The sequence below is a fragment of the Schistocerca americana genome, chromosome 3 (assembly GCF_021461395.2).
Source record: "Schistocerca americana isolate TAMUIC-IGC-003095 chromosome 3, iqSchAmer2.1, whole genome shotgun sequence".
Classification (NCBI taxonomy): Eukaryota; Metazoa; Arthropoda; class Insecta; order Orthoptera; family Acrididae; genus Schistocerca; species Schistocerca americana.
This window is the reverse complement of record NC_060121.1, coordinates 148,187,654-148,210,584: the sequence shown is the minus strand read 5'-3', so window position 1 is coordinate 148,210,584 and position 22,931 is coordinate 148,187,654. Positions and strand designations below refer to the sequence as shown.

General features: G+C 39.6%; 1 protein-coding gene across 1 annotated transcript in view; it reads left to right on the top strand.

Moving 5' to 3' along the window:
- The window catches only part of LOC124605199 (SUZ domain-containing protein 1), a 49,984-nt gene that overhangs the window by 529 nt on the left and 26,524 nt on the right, over positions 1-22,931 (top strand). Inside the window, exons 2-3 of the mRNA XM_047136733.1 lie at positions 114-172; positions 245-413. Of these exons, the coding sequence (XP_046992689.1) occupies positions 114-172; positions 245-413 (228 nt within the window). The remainder of the gene's footprint in view (positions 1-113; positions 173-244; positions 414-22,931) is intronic.

The window sequence follows — 22,931 nt, the reverse complement described above, 5'->3', positions numbered from 1 at the left end:
AATCCAGTTTTCTGCTACAGTTTTTTCAGTGGAAGTGATATTTTTCTGTTACTTATGTAACCAGAGGAAATTTGTCGAGGCACCCTAAAGTTATTTTTTCTTCATATTCACAGGTCTTGGATAGAAAATTCTTACCATCACCCACAGCACCAGAAGAGACTGAGAATGTTAAGTAAGTGCTTAAATCTAGTTATCCGTCAGGGTCTTCATTATACGGTTTTGGATACATGACATTTATTTCCAGCCCTGTTATGTCGAATGGGCCAATAATTTTGCAAAGCAACCCATTTCCAATGCCGGAACCTGCAGTGAAAATACTTAAAAGGCCTCAGAGGACTGCTCAGGGTAATGGAAATGGACACCTGCTTAATGGTGATACCAAACCCCGTCAGCCTGTAAGAACCCTTCAGCAGGTAAAAATACATCTATATCTAAAGTCTTCTGTGTGTGATATATCAATTTGTACAATGTTTGTGTGAATGCCCTTATACACAGCTTAAAAACAGAATGAGAATAGAAAATGAAGAATGAGTTGCTACTGAATTGACATTTTCATAGTGGAAGTATTGTTGCGATACTAAACATATTTAGCTTCGATTACTGTCTCTAATTGTAGATCTGAAGTATTACATTGAAAAGCGTAGGGTATAGACTATTAGATTAGTCAAGCTGTTATTCTGAGATTACATTGTACTCAACTTTTATTTACTAGTTATTGTCTTTTGTGGGAGTGGCATTTTCTTGCCTTCAGCAAATCTGAGAACAAAGTCACTCATTTATTGGAAGATGACATAACTTGATATTTTTTTGCTTTTGACGGAAGTGAATTCTAAAAAAAAATTCCTAGCACTAGACCACTGATGGTCAAGAATATTTTGGTTTATAATCTTGCATTTATCCTCTGAACCACTGAGCGGAACCTATTACTGGAAATCTACCAAATAATGCATAGGCCAGTATCCGTGCTATACATGCTTTTCTGTTCCCGGAAAAAAATACTGATTGAAGATTTCCACAAGCTTATCAGTGACATTTTTGAAGCATGGAATTTAATTAGGCTGTGAATATAACCACACCTGAAACTTCCTGGCAGATTAAAACTGTGTGCCCAACCGAGACTCGAACTCGGGACCTTTGCCTTTCGCGGGCAAGTGCTCTACCAACTGAGCTACCGAAGCACGACTCACGCCCGGTACTCACAGCTTTACTTCTGCCAGTACCTCGTCTCCTACCTTCCAAACTTTACAGAAGCTCTCCTGCGAAACATGCAGAACTAGCACTCCTGAAAGAAAGGATATTGCGGAGACATGGCTTAGCCACAGCCTGGGGGATGTTTCCAGAATGAGATTTTCACTCTGCAGCGGAGTGTGCGCTGATATGAAACTTCCTGGCAGATTAAAACTGTGTGCCCAACCGAGACTCGAACTCGGGACCTTTGCCTTTCGCGGGCAAGTGCTCTACCAACTGAGCTACCGAAGCACGACTCACGCCCGGTACTCACAGCTTTACTTCTGCCAGTACCTCGTCTCCTACCTTCCAAACTTTACAGAAGCTCTCCTGCGAAACATGCAGAACTAGCACTCCTGAAAGAAAGGATATTGCGGAGACATGGCTTAGCCACAGCCTGGGGGATGTTTCCAGAATGAGATTTTCACTCTGCAGCGGAGTGTGCGCTGATATGAAACTTCCTGGCAGATTAAAACTGTGTGCCCAACCGAGACTCGAACTCGGGACCTTTGCCTTTCGCGGGCAAGTGCTCTACCAACTGAGCTACCGAAGCACGACTCACGCCCGGTACTCACAGCTTTACTTCTGCCAGTACCTCGTCTCCTACCTTCCAAACTTTACAGAAGCTCTCCTGCGAAACATGCAGAACTAGCACTCCTGAAAGAAAGGATATTGCGGAGACATGGCTTAGCCACAGCCTGGGGGATGTTTCCAGAATGAGATTTTCACTCTGCAGCGGAGTGTGCGCTGATATGAAAACTTCCTGGCAGATTAAAACTGTGTGCCCAACCGAGACTCGAACTCGGGACCTTTGCCTTTCGCGGGCAAGTGCTCTACCAACTGAGCTACCGAAGCACGACTCACGCCCGGTACTCACAGCTTTACTTCTGCCAGTACCTCGTCTCCTACCTTCCAAACTTTACAGAAGCTCTCCTGCGAAACATGCAGAACTAGCACTCCTGAAAGAAAGGATATTGCGGAGACATGGCTTAGCCACAGCCTGGGGGATGTTTCCAGAATGAGATTTTCACTCTGCAGCGGAGTGTGCGCTGATATGAAACTTCCTGGCAGATTAAAACTGTGTGCCCAACCGAGACTCGAACTCGGGACCTTTGCCTTTCGCGGGCAAGTGCTCTACCAACTGAGCTACCGAAGCACGACTCACGCCCGGTACTCACAGCTTTACTTCTGCCAGTACCTCGTCTCCTACCTTCCAAACTTTACAGAAGCTTCTGTAAAGTTTGGAAGGTAGGAGACGAGGTACTGGCAGAAGTAAAGCTGTGAGTACCGGGCGTGAGTCGTGCTTCGGTAGCTCAGTTGGTAGAGCACTTGCCCGCGAAAGGCAAAGGTCCCGAGTTCGAGTCTCGGTTGGGCACACAGTTTTAATCTGCCAGGAAGTTTCATATCAGCGCACACTCCGCTGCAGAGTGAAAATCTCATTCTGGATAACCACACCTGTCTTTGGCCGCCAATGCATATCCAAACCATACTATCACTGTGTCACATTAGGCCAACCCCTAAGGATCTTGGTGAGATTTTGTGGGATGTAAAAATCTTACTTGTTGCAGCCAGTTGGTTAGTTTTAACAGATCTTTGACATTATTCTCATCATGAAGAAAATTCTAGTGATTAAATTTTCCTTGTGCTTTTTTATGAGGTAATGAGGATGTCATTGTATACCTAACATTTTGCTGAAAATGTAGGGTGATGGATATGCGAAGTGCACACAGTCACCCTAACTTCAGTGACTTTCAAATTGTACGTTCACAATGTTGAAGGTGTGTGAGGAGTTTGCAGGTAATAAAGATGAAAACAAAGTTAACTATCAGAAAGAGAAAAAAAAGGATATTTGTTAAATTTGAGTTGAAAAGAATCTCAAAGAGGCTCATATTTTTCCTTATTCCAGATCTTGTGACTTATCTGTATCCTAGATCCAAATGCCCTGTGTATCACAGTGTATTCGAAAATGTCTGAACTAAATTCAAAAGTAAGATTGAATTTTTGGTGTAAAATGATTTTTCTTCTTAGTTTGCTCAATACTAGATTCTCTTGACCTACACTGTCGCGACTGGTGTTCCAGCGAGTGAGGTGGTGCAGTGGTTAGCACACTGAACTTGCATTCGGCAGAATGACAGTTCAAACCCACATCTGGCCATCCTGATTTAGGTTTGCCGTGATTTCCCTAAATTGCTTCAGGTGAGTGCCAGGGTGGTTCCTTTGAAAGGGCATGGCGAATCTCCTTCCCTAATCCGATGGGACCGATGACCTCTCTGTTTCATCCCGTTCCCCAAACCAACCAGCCATATGGTATTCCTCTTCTTACTCAGATACTATTGCTCAGTCTTCAAACATCTTTAGAAGCCCCTAGCAAAGGAAGACATAAGTTAGACTGAGGAAGTCAAAATAGATTTACTGAGACATAATGGGTAAATCACAACTTGCATTCCCCTGCCCTCTCTCTCTCTCTCTCTCTCTCTCTCTCTCTCTCTCTCTCTCTCTCTCTCTCTCTCGTGTCCTCTGGGTCATTCCACACCAAGTGGTCTAAAACTGAAAAAAGTTCCCACCATCATGGTCTCCAATTTTCGTCAAATTTTAACTGTAGCTTTAGTCAAGTGTTGAAGTAAGTTTCCCAAGATTTCAGGCCTCTAGCTGCAATAGCTGCTGATCTAGACCCCCTTGTCTGAAGTGTACTTAGTCCGTGTGCATGCAACATAAAAAAAATGTCATATTTGGAGTCTAATAAAATCGAAACTAATTCATAAGAATGGTTAGTAAGATGCGACCCTGTACAGTTTTTTTTGCTGATTCCAACGAAATTATGTATAACATTACCCATGCAAACCCCGGTCAAATAACTCGACTCAAAGTATACTTCAAAATTTGTCGTGACACAACGCGACAAATTTTGACCAATATTAAGACTGCAATGATTTCCTTGCAGTTGAAGATATGGACTTGAACTTTTGGCCAAGCTTCATGCTTGTGCTAGACATAATGCAGCCGGATTTGCAATGATCCAGGCCATATGGTCGCCCTGCAGTATCTCTTCAAATTAGGCAGTGTCAGCACAAACGGTAAAATTTACCAAAGTTTCAAGCCAATTACTAAAAAATAGTTGGCCTGAATCTGCTTGTGAATAGTATCACCTAAAAGAGAAACTCTTGCTCTACAAGACTGACATTTGTTTTTTTTGCAACGCGACCATTAAGTACTCATTAACTCACATCAAAGTTGTTATATTTTGTATGCGCGATGCACTAATTTTTCTTCATTTCTAGGAATTTGAATCTTAATAGTCGCTTAGAATTACTGATATAATTGGATATTTCATTCGTGTTTTATTCAGTGATTGGCCAGTGAGAGATGTCAGAAGTTAATGAAGAAGAAGAATCGTTGGCCCCCTGTTCAATTGGAAAAGATGCTGCTGCATCGAAGTGCCATGTTATCTTCTATGCTAAGAAGACTGGATTCAAAGCGTTTAGTGATTTCACAGAATGTGACCAGAAATTGCTTGTTTCGCGTTCAGAAGCCAAACTTGACGAAAATTCCATCATTTGCTTCCACCATGAAGCCCTCTTCCTACATGAATATCAAGCGATGCAAAAGAAATGTTGCAATCCATTCAAGAAGAGGAATCACAATGTAAAAGCTGGACTTAGACTGCTTGATAATGAAACAGCTGCCAAACTTTGCCTGTTAAAGAAAAAAGAAGTGATTGATATAAAACCTGGTCAGAAGCTTTGCCCTCGCTGCATGTCGGCACTGAACCAAAAGCTAGAAGATTCATCATCACTATCAACCCAATCTGAACAAGATTTCACAACGGATGAAACTGAACCAGCCATCAACAAAAGTTTATCATTTATTGGTGCTTCACCATTGAAAAGAAGACAACTAAGTAAAAGAGATAAGCAAAGCTATGCAAAAAGAAAGATCTTGGATGCACAAAGTTTAATTGGGAATCAAATTGCTGCTGCTGTAGGAATCAATTACGATGAACAGCCAAGTTCAAGTAAAAGTCGCCCATGCAATAATTGTGCAGATCTTGATAATCTTATAGAAGAGTTGAAAGAAAAATGTAAAGTGTCAAATCGTAGGACAAAAGTTCAAATATTGACCTTGGTTCCAAGAAGCTGGACAATTAAAGATACGACAACAGCATTTAATGTATCAGAAAGAATGGTAAAGCAAGCGAGAAAACTGAAGAATGAGCAAGGTGTTCTAGCTTTTCCAGCAAATCGGCAAGGAAGGAAGCTTTCAGATGAAGTTGTTCAGAAAGTACATGACTTTTTTCAAGATGACGAATTCAGCAGACTTTGTCCAGGGAAGAAAGACTGTGTGCCTGTGAGAATTTCAGGAACAAAGGTGTACAAGCAAAAGCGGTTGTTGCTTTGCAATTTGAAGGAAATGTACGTGTCTTATCAGAAGCAAAATGGACCAGAAATTGGCTTCTCAAAGTTTTGCGAGCTTAGACCAAAATGGTGTGTTACAGTTGGCTCTGCTGGAATGCACTCAGTTTGTGTCTGTACAATACACCAAAATGTCAAGCTTATGCTCACTGGTGCATCAATCAATGAAGACTACAAGGAAATTCTTAGCAAAGCTGTTTGCAGCTTGGAAAACAAGGATTGTATGCTTCATCGTTGTGAAAACTGCCCTGGTCCAGAAGGTGTAGAAGCAGTTATTGCAACATATTTTGAAGATAATGACCCTGAAGAACTGATTGAGTACAAACAATGGATTCATACCGACAGGGATACTTTAGAAACAAAGCAGCTTTCAACAGAAGAGTATGTTGAAGATATTGCAGCAAAAATTTGGAACCTGTCTTGTCATCACTACATTGCCAAGCATCAAAGCCAGCACCTGAAAGCTCTCAAAACTGATTTGAAAGAAGGCGAATTCATAATACTAATGGATTTTGCTGAAAACTATTCATTTATTGTTCAAGATGCAGTGCAAGGCTTTCACTGGGAAAACAGTCAAGCAACAGTTCATCCATTTGTAGTCTACTACTGTGAAAACGAAGAGGTGCAATGTGTGAATCTTTGTGTTATTAGTGACTGCCTTCGACACGATACGATTACTGTCCATGTTTACATTGGAAAAGTAATCAATTACCTGAAGATGCAATTTTCCAAAATAAGCCACATCCACTACTTCAGTGATGGTTCAGCTGCACAATATAAGAATTTCAAGAATTTTCTCAACTTATGCTATCACAAAGAAGATTTTGAAATAACAGCAGAATGGAATTTCTTTGGAACAAGCCATGGAAAGTCGCCTTGTGATGGCATTGGAGGCACAACAAAACGGTTGGCAGCAAGAGCAAGTTTGCAACGTCCATATGAAAACCAGATTCTAACACCCAAAGATCTTTTCAACTTCTGCAATGATAATATCAATGGAATCAAATTCTTTTTCATCAGCAAAGAGGAAGTTGAAGAAGAAAAAGCTTCTCAAGAAGAAAGATTCCTGCAAGGGCACACTCTAGCTGGCACAAGAGAAAACCACCATTTTTTGCCCATTGATATGACGACAATTAAGGTCAGTAGAGTTTCTAATGATGCGACATCTTTTTTGGCCAAAATTAGTGCTGCTGAAGTAGTAGTTCAAGTCATGGATCTTCAGCCTGGGCAGTATGTTGCTTGCATTTATGAAAAGAAATGGTGGATTGGAAACATCGTTGAAATCTCAGTCGAACAGAAAGATGCTTTCATAAGCTTTATGCATCCTCATGGTCCTGCAAGTTCATTTTATTGGCCCTTAAGACGTGATACTTGCTGGATTCCAGAACAACTTATCATTGGTGTTATTCCAGCTCCATCAGTGACATCATCTGGTCGGCAATACAGTTTTCCTGAAAGCATTCTCTTGCAAATCAACGATGCTTCCAGAATGATGAAGTAACTGAGGAAGACAGGCTTGGGAACCTGCATAAAGAAACCCACAATCAGGCTTGGGATCCTGTGGTAAAGACACCCTGTAATCAGGCTTGGGAACCTGCAGTAAAGATACCCACCCGTGGCTGTTACTGCATGGCTATCGGGCGTGGCCCCTATGGCGATGGGGATGCTGGTTTTATTGTGATAACCAGTAATGGCTCAGCCATCATGGACCAACGCAGGGCACTGCGCACACAAAATATAAGATACTTTGACCTGAGTAAATAAGCACTTAATGGAAGCGTTGCAAAAGAAAAATATATCCATCTCGTAGAGCAAGAGTTTCTCTTTCAGATGATACTATTCACAATTAAATCCAGGCTGACTATTTTGTAGTAATGGGCTTTGAACTTTGGTAAATAAAGCCATTTGCGCTGACACTGCCAAATTTGAAGAGATTTTGCAAGGCGACTATAAAGCCTGGGTAGTTGGAAATCCAGCTGTATTATGTCCAGCACAAAGATAAGACTTGGTAAAAAGTTCAAGTCCATATCTTTATCTGCAAGGAAATTATTGCAGTCTGAATATTGGTCAAAATTTGTCGCATTAAGTCACGACAGAATTAGGGGTACACTTTGAGTCGACTTGTTTGACCGGATTTTGCATCAGTAATCTTATAATTAATTTCGTTTGAATCAGCACAAAAAACTGTACAGGGTCTCATCTTACTAACCATTCTTATGAATTGGTTTCAATTTTATGAGACCCCAAAAATGGCATTTTGTCTGATGTCGCGCGCATGCGAACTTACTACCCTTCAGACAAGGGGGTGTAGATCAGCAAGTATTGCAGCTAGAGGCTTGAAATCTTGAGAAACTTAATTTAGCACTTGACTAGTGCTACAGATAAAATTTGAAGAAAATTGGAGACATGATGGTGGGAAGGTTTAGACCACTTGGCATGGAATGACCCCTCTGCAAAGGTCCTCAGATATATAAAATTATGTACATTTTATGACATTGTTCCAGCTATGTGACTGGAGTGGGTCTCTTGATTGAATAGGCACAGGTCCTACCCATCACCGTGCACTCAGTCTTCAATTCATTCACAAGGAGGCTGATTCTGCTCAGTTCTGACACCTCAATGCTGTCACTACTCATCCTCGTCAGTTCTTCCTTACACCTGTACAACAGGGCAACATCATTGGCAAATGTGAGGTATGGTTTTCTCACTCTGTACATCAGTGCATTTGGAGTTTTTGTAGAAAGCTTCCATCATCTTTTTGAGCATCAGGTTGAACAATATCAGTAACACCCAATCTAGTCTCAACCCAGTGTTGCTGTAAAAGCTCTCTGATCTCGAGCTTTACTTTGCCTTTCGAGTAAATGAGACCATATCGGACTAGGCTGAAAAGTTTCTTGGGCATTCCAAATTCAGTTAAGTAATTCGTCGTGCTGTCCCAGTGAATGTAGCCATATTCCTTCTTAAAATCTTTGAAGAGCACATGCCTTATTCCCTCATTTCAGTGAGTTTTCGCGGCACATAAGTATTGTTGACAGTCTAACGGCTCGTTGTGAGACCCACCCTAATATTCACCAGTCACTTCTGCAAATTTTCATATTCGATCTAGTATAAAGCTGGGCAAGATCGTATAGCAGATGTTCAGGAGGGCAGTTTCTATGTAGCTTAGTTGGAACAGTCTTCCAGTCTTTTATGATCTCCTCCAAAATCCAGAGCCTCTTGATTTGTTGGTGAATTTTCTTGTGGTGGTCCCCCTTTGTCCAACTGAAATGACTTCTGCCTGCATTCCATCTTCTCGTGGCCTTTTGTTCTTCAGCTTTCATTATTTCCTTCTTTATTTCCTCCAGTGTAGGCGGTGAATAATCCAAATCCACACTGTCAGGAGGTTTAAATTTGAACAGATCTTTAGATTCCCGACAGTTGTGGAGTTGACTGAAGTCTTGTTTCCCCTGTGTCAGCAATGTTGAACTCATTGGTGTGTATGGTTCCATTATTGTCCTTGAATTTCTAGCTAGTCTGGTATACCTTCTTAAAGAAGTTATATTTGCAGTACTTATTTTGTCTCTCTTCTCCCAAGTAATCTTGTTGGGCCTCCATTATCATTTCTTTGATGTGCATTCTCTTTGGTTTTCTTGAGTTTGCTTGGGTAGTTTTCCATCCATACTTCTACAAACTGTGCTTTGCCTTGTGCAATTGTTGCACCTCATATCCAACTCTCCTTAGCTTCACTTCCCTTGGCCCAATGCCATAATGCATTTGTCTCCAAACCAAATCTTCCTGCTGCTGGTTGGCTTGATGACAGCACTTGCTACCTCATTTACTGCATCCTTGACGTCTTTTCACATTTCTTCTGGGTTATTTTGTGTCCTCTTCCTGCAGAATTTCAAGTTGGTTGCTGAAATGGAGCTGAAATGTCTTTCTTTGTAGTATCTTTGAGTGCATCAACATGGTAGCATAGTACTTTGTTCCTAACTCTGGCTGTGGATTGTAGTATTCACTAGCTATTTACTATGAGTGCCTGCTCCCACATTCTTTGCCCATATTGTCTTTACATCCATCACAAAGATCTTTACTTTGATAATAGTTGCAATGTGATCTACCTGATTGTTTTACCATCTGACAGTACGTAAGTTCATTTATGTATATCCTTCCACTGGAAATTTGTGCTGTCGATGAACATCCCTTCCAATGTTCCAAAGGTCATGAGCCTAATGCTATTGTCACTGCTGATTTCCTGCAAACTGCAGCAATTATTTTAGTGGTAACTGTTTGTTTTCAAATGGCCAGAGAGCTCATTAGTTAATACAGTGGGGTTCATGATCTGTTTGAAGTTTTTAAAAAAATTGACATTTTGTAAAATAAATTATAATTACCCTGAGAGTGATTGGCAACTCCATGGAGTGTTTTGTGCACCACGACCAGATAATGGATATAATTGGAAGGAGAAACAGCATTGGTCGTATTTTTTTGTTTTATTATCCGCAAAATCTATTTTTGGTCACTTAGTGACTATCCTAAGTGCTGTAATATACAATTAAAATTGGTAGGCACTGGTATCAACAAGCTTAGAGCGAGTTTATGTGATCACTCCAGGCTTGTTGATACCAGTGCCTACCAATTTTAATTGTATATTACAGCACTGAGGATGGTCATTAAGTGACCGAAAATCGATTTTGCAGATAATAAAACAAAAAAATACGACCAATGCTGTTTCTCCTTCCAATTATACCCTGAGATTGTTTCAAAGATACATCAGAAATCTCCTTGGTGCTTCAATTTACTTATGTATGAATTAGATAGCAGAAATGAAATTGTATTTGCTATTGCATTATGGAGTTCATAAAGCATGAAAAATTTTGATGAATCTGTATGATTAATTCTCACAAAAGGAATGTATAAAAGCAGTTATTTTCTCAATAATTTAAAACATGGCTGATATTAGAAACCATAAATAAACCTTTAATAAGTGAGGGATACAGCAGATCAGTTACATAAAGTGCACTGTAGTAAACCTTGACCAGGTTTCAGTAGCACTAGGGGTATCTTCTTCAGAAAGAATAGTTACATAACCTAATTTACGTTTAAATTATAAGCATGTATTATGAGCTAAAATGCTCAAGTCACGTTACAGAAATTGTTGATTAAAGTCCTGCTGTTCTCGTGGGGGACTTAATCTATGATTTTTGCTATTTGACTAGAGTGTTTTAGTTCATAAACTGTGCTTATAATTTAAACATAATGTAAGGCAGGTCACTTTATTTGTTCTGAAGAAGATCCCTGTAGTAGTGCTGAAACATGGTCAAGGAATATTGCAACAAACGTTATGCAAGCAATAGGCTCTATTCATCATTTATTTGGGGGAGGGGGGGAAGGACCTCTTGCGTGTACTGTTTGCACAAGAAAACTAGAACTTGTAGTTGAGACACAAGTATGCTGTGGTAGTTGAGACACAAGTATGCTGTGCTATGTCATGAAGTACGTGAGAGGCACTCTTGCGAATATTTGTCCTCTGAAGAGTAGGAGACAATAATGATTTTAGACAGCCTCTCTACATACAAAATGAAGTCATAATTTCTAATATTGTTTGTCATTGTGGTACTCAATCCAAAAACTTGCTTAATGCAGCCCTCAATGCTAGTCTCTTCTGGGAAAGCCTCTTCATCTGTGCACAAGTACTGCAACCTACGTGTTTGAACCTTGACTCCCCCTTCCAGCGTGCACACGCACGCACGCGCGCGCACACACACACACACACACACTCACACACACACACACACACACACACACACACACACACACACTCTCCTCTTCTCCTCTCTCCTCTTCTCTTCTCTATTTCACTCCCCTCCAATTTGACAATTCCTGTGGCTCAGGATGTGTCCTGTCAACTAATATCTTCTTTTGTCAAGTTGCATTGTAACACCCTCATCTCCCCAATACAATTAAATACACCTTTCTTAGTTATTCGATCTGCACCTCTGATTTTTAGGATTTTAGTGTAACACTTCATTTCTAAAGTTACTTTTTTCTTCCCATCTGCACTGCTTGTCTGATTCCACAGAAGGCTATGCTCCAGGCAGATATCTACAGAAAAAGATTTTGTGATGCTTGTATTTATAATAGATAAAGAATTTCTCTTTCAGAAGAGCTTTTCTTGCTATTGTGAGTCTGTGTTGTGTATCTTTTCTACTTTGGCCATTGTCATTTATTTTATTGCCCATATAGTAAAAGTTGTATACTATGTTTATTGTCTCATTTTCTCATTTTCTGATATCCATTCCCTCATAATTACGTGATTTAAGTTGACTGTATTTGCTTTTTTTCTCATCAAATAACCTCTTTTCCAGGTCCTGTCTATTCTATGCAACTTTTCTTCAAAGTCGTGAAAAGGAAAGTTGCTACTCACCATATAGTGGAGGTGCTGAGTCGCAGATAGGCACAACAAAAAGACTGTCACAAATTTGCTTTCGGCCAATATGGCCTTCATAAAAATTAAACGTGTGTGTGTGTGTGTGTGTGTGTGTGTGGTGTTTGCTTTTGATGAAGGCCATACTGGCTGAAAGCTAATTTGTGACATCATCATCATTTAAGACTGATTATGCCTTTCAGTGTTCAGTGTGGAGCATAGTCCCCCTTATAAAATTCCTCCATGATCCCCTATTCAGTGCTAACATAGGTGCCTCTTCTGATGTTAAGCCTATTACTTCAAAATCATTCTTAACCGAATCCAGGTACCTTCTCCTTGGTATACTCTGACTCCTCCTACCCTCTACTGCTGAACCCATGAGTCTCTTGGGTAACCTTGCTTCTCCCAAGCGTGTAACATGACCCGACCATCTAAGCCTGTTCGTTCTGACTGCAACATCTATAGAGTTCATTCCCAGTTTTTCTTTGATTTCGTCATTGTGGACACCCTCCTGCCGTTGTTCCCATCTACTAGTACCTGCAATCATCCTAGCTACTTTCATATCCGTAACCTCAACCGATAAGGTAACCTAAATCCACCCAGCTTTTGCTCCCATACGACAAAGTTGGTCGAAAGATTGAACGGTGCAGAGATAACTTAGTCTTGGTACTGACTTCCTTCTTGCAGAAGGGAGTAGAGCGTAGCTGAGCGCTCACTGTATTAGCTTTGCTACACCTCGCTTCCAGTTCTTTCACTATGTTGCCATCCTGTGACAATATGCATCCTAAATACTTGAAACCAGCCACCTGTTCTAACTTTGTTCCTCCTATTTGGCACTCAATCCGTTTATCTCTCTTTCCCACTGACATTACTTTCGTTTTGAGATGCTGATCTTCATACCATAGTCCTTACATTTCTGATCTAGCTCTGAAATATTACTTTGCAAACTTTCAATCGAATCTGCCATCACAACTAAGTCATCCGCATGTGCGAGATTGCTTATTTTGTGTTCACATATCTTAATCTCACCCAACCAGTCTATTGTTTTCAACATGTGATCCATAAATAATAATTGTGACAGTCTTTTTTTTTCCTATCTGGGGCTCAGCACCTGTGCTATATGCAATTTTCCTTTCCATAATATTGTTGCATTCCATCCTGAATTTTCCATTGTTTGATTATCTTTAAAGCCCTTTGCTGTGTCTGACAGAATTACTGTCATTGGCATTCTCAAAGAAATTCCCTTTCCAATTTCTCCTTGGTTTCCTTTACTGCTTGCCCAGTGTAAGTATTGAATAGCATCGGGGAGATGCTACAACCCTTTTCCACTCCCTTTGTGTCTACTACCTAACTTTAATGTCCTTATATTCTTAAAATAGAAGTCTGGTTTCTGCACAGGATGTAGATAAAATTTTTTATGAAATAAAATATGCTGCAGCAGTCACTTGTTACTAATATTTTATTAGATCGTCATGTTTTAGCTGCATGCTGCCATCATCAGGTCCATTTATAGTTAGTTTTACATTGTAGTTAATGTGAAGTGGGATTAGTTAGCTTTGTTGTGTGTGCCAGTGAGGTTGTGTGTCAAAAAAGTGTGTGCACATTATGTAATAAGCATTATTAATCTTTTTTCTTACTTACTTAAATTTTTGTTAATTGTCTAGGACACAGTACAGTAGGAAGTACATAATTTAACACTTTCACAGTCGTTTGTTTACATCTATCCAGAGCCTTAAAAGCTAAGATAAACTACGTGTAGTTCCTATTGCTGAGGGAGTAGTATTCAATGAAGATGAAACATTTCTGTCTAGATGTATTTATGTCGTGACCAATATTAGGTGAGTAGTTGGTAAAGACTTTTTTCCAGTGAAATAGGCGTTCAGCATTAGAGAAGTTATTAAAGAAGTTAATGTCATTATTTTCAAGTTTATCATTTAGTAACGTGTCTCCATGTACTGTGCCGTGAATGAGCATTTCCAATTCTACATAAAAGTTGATTTGGTGTCCCTTGTCCATTTTATATAATACAGGTTGTACATAAAGTCTTCCAATTATTTATTGCACAAGGACTAAACATTGTACAAATGTCTCTTTTTGAAGAGTAACTCTGAAAGGTTTTTTTACAAGCATTTGATATGTGAACCATGAGTGACCCAGCAGACGTCAGTACGCTAATCGAATTCTTGCCATAGCCATCCCAGCATGGCACCATCAACTGAGGCGGTCACTTCCCATATTCTCTCCTGGAGCTCTGCTACATCATGTGATAGAGGCGGTACATACATCAGGTCTTTAATGTGTCACCACAGAAAAATGTCGCACTGAGTGAGATCTGGTGATTGGGGTGGCCATTTCATGAAACACCTGTCCTCTTCTGTAGCACACCCGATCCATCAATGCGACATCTCTGTGTTCAGGTACCCACGAACTTGAATGGTTTCATAGACAGCTTCTGTCGCAGGAATTTCCACTGGAGCAATTTCGAGTTCACGGGATGCACAATACACGGATTTCTTTGGACTCCTTATGAATGTCTCGTGTATGCCCTCCACACTCATTTCACTCAAACTGGGACGTCTGCGTCTCTTTGCCGTGCACAAACAACCCGTCGTAACGAATTTTTTGTGCCGGTGGTAAATGGCCTTGCCAGTGGTAAATGGCCTTCCTTGTTGGTGGCTCCTTACTGTACTTGGTTCTGAACATCTGTTGAACAGCTGTAGCACAATTGGTTTTGTCGAACTCCAACACACAGAAAGCCCACTGCGCACCTGAACTCGCCATGTTTGTGACTAGCGCTGACTATCGGCAGATTACCAAAGTAGGCTGTGTGCACTATACATGAAATAAAACTTTCAGGATTTCTCTTCAAAATGACATATGTATGATATCTGTACAATTTTTGATTCTTGTGCAATAAATAATTGAAAGTATTCCCATACTTTATGTACACCCTGTATATGAAGATCATGGAATGGGTACCCTGTTTTTGTGTGGATGGCTACTGATGATTTATTACATTTAGTATAATGGACATTTATATGCTCGTTATCTCATTTGGAAGTCTTGCCCAGTTTGGCCTACATAGAGGGCTTTGCAGGTAATAATATTATTTTATAAACACCTGATAGTGAGTGTTTATTTGTATGAGTTTAATGTTGTGTCTCAGTATTTGTTGCAGTTTATGCTGTGAAGGCTATGGTAATGTTGTACGGTCCAAAAAAATTTTGCTGTTTTATAGGAGAATTTGCTGGTTAAAGGAATGCAAACAGTGGTTTTTTTTTCATTATCTGTGTAGAAGTTGGTTTAATATAGCTTTTTCTTTATTGCGCAAGATTGTCAAAGAGGTGCCATTGCAGCTGTAGCTGTTTGTGTAACTGTACTGAACTCATCAAGATTTACATTTATCCAATGGTATTCTGCTGCATCTGTTAATGCTCTGTATGCAGCATGTTTGTGTGTTGTAGGGTGGCAAGATGAGTGGTGTATGGTGGTATCTGTTGCTGTTGTATTTCTGTAAACTTTGAAGGTATGTGAATTGTTCCCTTGACTGTTGTTAAGGTCTAGGAAACAGATGCTACCATTGTTTTCATATTCCAGTGTGAAATTTATAGTTCTATCCTGTTTATTGAATGTTGTTAATATCATTTGTCACTATATACCAGGAGCAATGTATCAACAACATGATGTTTGTAGTAAATAATTTTATCCATAAAGCTTGATTTTTTAGCAAGTGTTTTTTTGCTCAAGGTGATTAATATATTTGTTGGCAATTTTACCTGTTATACTTGAACCCATTGCAAGACATCTATGTTTCACATATATTTTAATATTAAATGTAAAATAGCTATAGTTTAGCACTATTTCAAGGAGGTCCATGAATGCAATCAATTTCTTGCACTGAGGAAAAAAAAGTCTTTACCAACTACTCAGATACATCTAGACATAAATGATTTGTTTTTACTGTATACTACTGCTTTAGCAATAGAAACTAGTTCATTTTAGCTTTTAAGACTCTTTGGATTGATGTAAACAAGAAAGTCTTAAGTTATGGTGTACTTGTTACTGCACTCGGTGTGCCATACAATGAAATTACCAACAAAATGTAGGAAAATGCACTACTATTCATGCTTAACACATAATTTAGACACTATAACATATTTACCTTCCTGAACAGGTGTCTTTAACTCGCAACTCCTCACTGGCACACACATCAAAGGAAACCAATCTCACTTCATATTAATCACAATGTATAAAAGTAACTGTAGATGCACCTTATAATAACAAGTTGCCGAAACGTGCCATGCTAATAAAATATTAGTAACAAGTGACTGTTACAGTGTATATTATTTCATAAAAATCTTATAATACAGTTGCAGACCTTAAATAGTATCCATATAATGTGGATAAATAAAAAGATAACTTTTGCTTCCTGATTTTATACCTGGAGCCTTCAGTGTTTCAAAGAGTTTATTCCAGTGAACATTGTCAAAATCTTTCTCCAAATCTACAAATATTATAAACATTGGTTTGCCTTTCTTTAACCTATCTTCCAAGATAAACAATAGTGTCAGTTTTGCCCACCTGTTCCTACATTTCTGTGGAACCCAGGCAATCTTCCCCTAGGTTTATATGACCGGTTTCTCCATTCTTTTGTAAACAGTTCATATCAGTGTTTTTGCAACAATGACTTATTAATCTAATAGTTTGGTAATATTTACATCACTTGACTGGTTTGGACTTGTAAGTATTGAATTCTTCTGAAAGTCTGAGGGTATTTTCCACATCTCATATATCCTGCGTAACAGGTGGATTAGTTTTGTCATCATTCGTTCACTCGAGGATCTCAATATTTCTTAGGGAGACCAGTGTACTCCAGGTGGTTTGATTTGACTTGGGTCTTTCATTGTCTTCCCAAATTTATCTTGCAGGATCATATCTACAACCTTCTCTACATCTACTTCTGTTTCCATAATACTGGCAAGCTCTAATACAATTGACATTTAGTGTTAATATGTGTGTGAAATATTGAAAATAGGAATCATGATAGATAGGTGCTAACCACAACGGGAGGCATTGAACAGGTGACACAATTTAAATTAGACTTAACAAATAGCAGACGGATTGAGTAGTCAGCTGGCCTTCACAAAAAGAGTGAAATCTTAGTGCTACAGTTTGGCAGATGGGCTGGGGTGAGGGATTATGTCGGGTGGGGTGGGTGGATGGAGAAAGAAGTGAGAAGCAGGAGGGGGGGAAGGGGACAGTTGCTAGTGGCTCGGAGGGAGGCTGTAGATGTGCAGGATAGGAATCCAGAAGGGTGGGGCAACAGGTACACAGACTAGGTATGCGACACACAGGCACCATGGTAGGACGGTGGAACAGGAGCCTGTTAGATGGAGGCTGTGAGGACATTAGGATAATGGAAATCAAGAGGAGGAGGATTATGAGAGTGAAGGATGTATTGCAAGGATAACACCCATCTGTGTTGTTCAGAAACGGATCCAGACAACAGTGGTTGTGAAACAGTCATTGAGCTTCAGACATCCCCAATGGATTTAAATAAACAGTATGTATATTGTTTGCAAACACGTCTAGTGAAGAAACTATTTTTGCGAGACATAGGTTTTCTTGAAAGATGTGTTAAAACTTATGGAAATAGTACTTACTGTATGCTCAGGCTTCAGTGACTAAGGGATTATTTCATTCAGCTTCTTGATTAACGACATTGAACATCTGAGTCCTTTTAATATATTAACTGATTACTCAAATTCTTTTTCTTTACATCTTTTATTATGACAATTTTGTCATAACTGTTAACAAATATCTTGATTCACCAAAACACTGTATAAAATGGAGTTATAAAAGCAGTCACAATGTAAAAGAACAACTAAAACAGAGAAATCAGACAGACAAAGATCAACTAATCTATCGTGCACATATGACATCTGCTAGAAAACTGAACTGCTGATAGCAAACTGACATACTGAATGATAGCTCATCATTAGGTCTTAAATAATCTCGCATATGGTGAGTGAACTTTCTTGAACAGGAACTTCCAGGAAGTTTGTCAAAATAAAAAGGATTTCTTAAACAGAATAAATTTATAGGAAAAAAATACATATACTATGAAGTGAAGTGCCAATTTAAATGTAACCATAATAGTTTCTGTTATTTAAATTAAAGTAAAATTTATTACGGAACTTTAAAATATTTATCATTGTGTTCTCATGACAATTTTCAAGAATATTTCTGTAAATGAATAGTTCTCTGTAAATTTGCCCATGCTATATTTATCAACAAAGCAAACATGAAACAATAAATAACAAATTGTAATTGACAACTTTGTAAATGAATTTTTGGTTATTTCAAACTTTCCAGCTTGTGTTTGATAAAATGTAAAAAAAGTTAATTGTTAATTACCACAGTTGTGACCTATTACTGTCTCTCATAATTTCTTCAAAACTAAAATAATAGAACAACAAACTTTGAGAAATATTATGGTAACTTCTTGTAACTGACGGAAGTGATTATTATTGTTGTAAAAAGGCAAGAAAGATATAACCATTACAAAGGATCAATTGTATCATTGAATAATACATATGAAATTTGGCGTACATCTTGAAATGTTTCAAACTCGAGTATGTTGTGCTCAGCAACAGTGTGTTATGTTACCAGTTTATCAACTCTGTTCTTGGCCACCGTTTCGAAGCGGACAGCCATTTGCAACATCAAATCAGATCCTTGTTTAATCATTCTCCCTATAGGCAAATGCTCCCCACTGTCATGATGAATCAGTGACTGCCTGACAGAAGGCTTCCTCCAACTGTCTGACTCCCCCATGTACAGGCATCTACTGTAGTGATGCCATCCCAGAAATCCAAAATTACCTACAATTCCTACTTAGATCCTTAGATTTATCCCAGAATCCCTCCCTTGAGCCCATCTTCCTCCTCACCCCAACAAGTCTACATCATTTATGTGCTTCTCAAAATCCTCAAACCCAACAATCCTGGACACCTTGTTGTAGCTGATTGTTGTGCTATCATTGAAATAATCCCCACCCTTGTTGACCAATACCTCCAACCAATTGCTTATAAACTACCCTGTGATATCAAAGATACAAATCACTTCCTTCACCGACTGTCGACCATCCACACACCATTACCATCTGGACACTGACTCATCATTGTTGATGCCATCTCCCTATGCACCAACTTCCCTCATGCTCAAGGCCTTGTTGCTATTGAACACTACCTCTCACAGTGTCCATCAGATTCCAAACCCTTTACCTCATTCCTTATGCAGCTTACCAGCTGTATTTTCACACAAAACTACTTTTTTGAGGAGAGCTTACATAAAAAAAGTCGGGGCCACGTTCAGGCTCATTGATGATACCTTCCTGATCTGTACCCAGGGGCTGGACACCCTATTGTGTCCCTCCAAAACCTCAGCACCTTCTCTTACATCCACTTCATTTGGTACTCCTCATCCAAAGCACTACCTTTCTCGACCTCCACATCTGATGGATCCATCAATACCTCTCTCTATATTCAGCCAACTAACCTAACAGTACCTGCATTTTGCAGCTGCCACCTCTCCCACACCAAAAATGTATACACATATATCTGGGATACACGTGAACAGCATATATTCAGTGATGAGGCTTTCCTTTCCCAGTATGCTGATGGTCTCACAAAGGCCTTTACAGACAAGCACTAATTCCCAGACCTAGTTCGCAAACAGATTTCCCATGCAATATCCTCGCACAGACCTAATCACGCCCTCTCCCCAGAATCAGCTGCAAAGGAGCACTCCCCGTATCATCTAGTATCACCCTAGAAATGAGTGACATCCTACCTGCAATCCTTCCGACACCTCCTAAAGTGATATTCTGCTGCCCAACCAACCCAAACAACATCCTTGTTAACCCCTACACCACTCCCACTCCCAACCTCTTACCACGTGGGTCATATCCCTGTAGAAGACACCATGTGCAAGACATGCCTGATTAACTCGCCCTGCGTATCTTACTTCAGTCCTATCAGAGGCCGTTGCAGAAGCAGCATGTACCAACTCTGCTGCAATTTATGCACAGCATTTTACGTGTACATGAGCATCAACCATCTGTCTACTTGAACAAATGGCTGCTGCCAAACAGCGGCAACGAACAGAGTTAACCACCCAGTGCCACGACACACGTCTGAATGCAGCGTGTTAGTTCTGTCGCTGCTTCACATCCCTTTCCTTCAGCACCAGCTTTTCAGAACTACTGTGATGGGAGTTATTCTTGCGACACATCCTTTACTTTCACAATCCTCCTGGCCTGAGTCCCTGCTAACCACTGTCCCCACCCACTCCAAACTTCGCAGTTCTCCGCAGCCCGTGGTCTAGTGGCTAGCATTGCTACCTCTGGATCATGGGGTCCCGGGTTCGATTCCCGGGCAGGTTGGGGATTTTCTCTGCCCGTGGACTGGGTGTTTGTATTGTCCTCATCATTTCATCCTCATCAAATGTGGCAGGTGGCTAGATTGGACTGTGAAAAAATTGGGACTTTGTACGGGTGCTGATGTGGCTGCACAGTTGAGTGCCCCACAAGCCAATAATAATAATAATAATAATAATAATAATAATAATAATAATAATAATAACAACAACAATAATAATCCCAGAACTACCTAATGTTTTGCTTGATGGACTGCTTTTGTTCATTTGGCATCACCCTCTTTGGTTGTGGTTTTTTGCAATATTGATCAGTAGCTTGAAAGTTTTCCTGTCCTATATGGTGTCTTTTGTGATAAGTTTTCTCAGATCCCTTCTGGTCTCTTCCAGTCCTCCTGTGGTGTTTTGTAATTTGGAAATGAAATTTAAAAATTTTCTTCATTAGCCCATTGTTATTCATTCTGTAAATGTTGCCATTAAAGTTTTATCTCCTCTTCCTTATTGTGCTTGTTTCTATGTTTCTGTATAGGTACCAATTTCTCCTCCTCATCTAATTGTTATCTTTGTTGTTTTGTGGTCATAAAATTTTTCTAAGTGCTTTCTTTTCTTTCTTTTTCAGTGCTTCTTGTTTACTTCTTTTGTCAATGTTAGGTATTCAGATTCATATAGTGCTTCTGGTTTAACTACTGGTGCATGTTGTTTAATTTCTGCCTGGAATGATATTGATCCTTTATTATATTGGTTTTGGGGTAGTTTGTATGCTAATTCCACTTTCTACAATCTTTCTCTGCTTGTGGTATTATCTAATCCATTTGGCTGTATCAGTTCTCCCAAATACTTAAACATATCAACACTTTTGATATTTCTGTATTGTTTGTATATATTTTTCTATATTGTGTTTATGTTCAATGTATTTCATTTTCTCATACAATATTTCTTATCATGTTTTAACTGCAATTTCGTGAATGTTTCTATCGCCCTCTTTGCATCTGTTTTGTCCTTGGAAATTATTGCAATATTGTCAACAGAAGGGAGACATTTCATATTAGATCTTCTTCATCCTTGTCCCATGAGATGCGTGAAAAGCATAATGAGATTGGCAACATTGCAGGCTATCTAGCAATTGCTTTGTTGTTCTACATGTGCAGACCAATGTGTTCACCCCTTGCAGATGCTCAATCCAAGTTTCAGCTCCATACAGCGGTCACATGATTTTTAAGAGCACCATCAGAAAAGTTGCATTTTTGTTGTGTGTTATGAAAATGGAACAGTGGAATTTAGAGCAACGTTATACGATCAACTTTTGTGTTAAACTTGGGAATCCAGAAATGTAATCTTTGAAAAGTTAAAACAAGCCTATGGGGAACGTTCCCCATCAAGAGCCCAAGTTTTTCACTGCTACAAATCATTTTTGGAAGGCTGAGAGCATGTTGAAAATGAAAAGATGCCTTTTAAAGTCTCACGGAAAGGGTGAAACGAGTGAGACCGGGCGTTGCGGACAAATGGATGAAGCATCATGACAATGCCCCATGTTATATGGACATTTCCATCACGGAATTTTCGACCTCAAAAGGCATTCCTGTTGTTCCATGCCCCGTATTCACCTAAGTCAAGTTCTTGTTACTTTTCCCTTTTACCACATTTGAAAAAGTCTCAAAAGGACATCATTTTGGGACTATGGAGAACACTGCAAAGAATGTGACTGACATGTTATAGGCCCTACCAGTTGGTCGTTCAGTGCTGCTACCAAGACTGGGAACGATGACTCCGCCAGTGTATAGCTGCCGAAGGGAATTATTTTGAAGGGGACAATATTGTTGTTTGAAAAAATAAAAACTTTGAGAAATAAAAAAATTGCTGCTACCAAGACTGGGAACGATGACTCCGCCAGTGTATAGCTGCCGAAGGGAATTATTTTGAAGGGGACAATATTGTTGTTTGAAAAAATAAAAACTTTGAGAAATCAAAAAATAAGTCTCATTACATTTCTCACACACCTTGTTGATGGATTCCTTAGACATTTCTTTCTTGTCGTTCTTTATCCCACTCTCGGATGACCTTGTCTGAGGCCAGATTGAAGAGAATCGGCGAGAGCCTATTGGCCTGCTGAACACCTGTGTTAGTTCTGAAGGGTTCAGTAACTTCTAGGAATTTAATATTTGGAGTTGTACTCATAAATTATTACCATTCTGCCAGAACTTTCCTTACTATATTTAAAAATAAACTTAGATTTATGTTAGCTGTGAGTCTTTCATAAGATGAAGGCGCAGGTGTGCACGCGCGCGCGCCCACCCACTCTCTCTCTCTCACACACACACACACACACACACACACACACACACACACACACACACACACACACACACAAAAGTGCAACCTGCACACGTGACCACAGTCATCTCCATACACTGTAGTCCCAATGTGGCACTTGGTTGGAGTGGATTGTGGGTCACAGA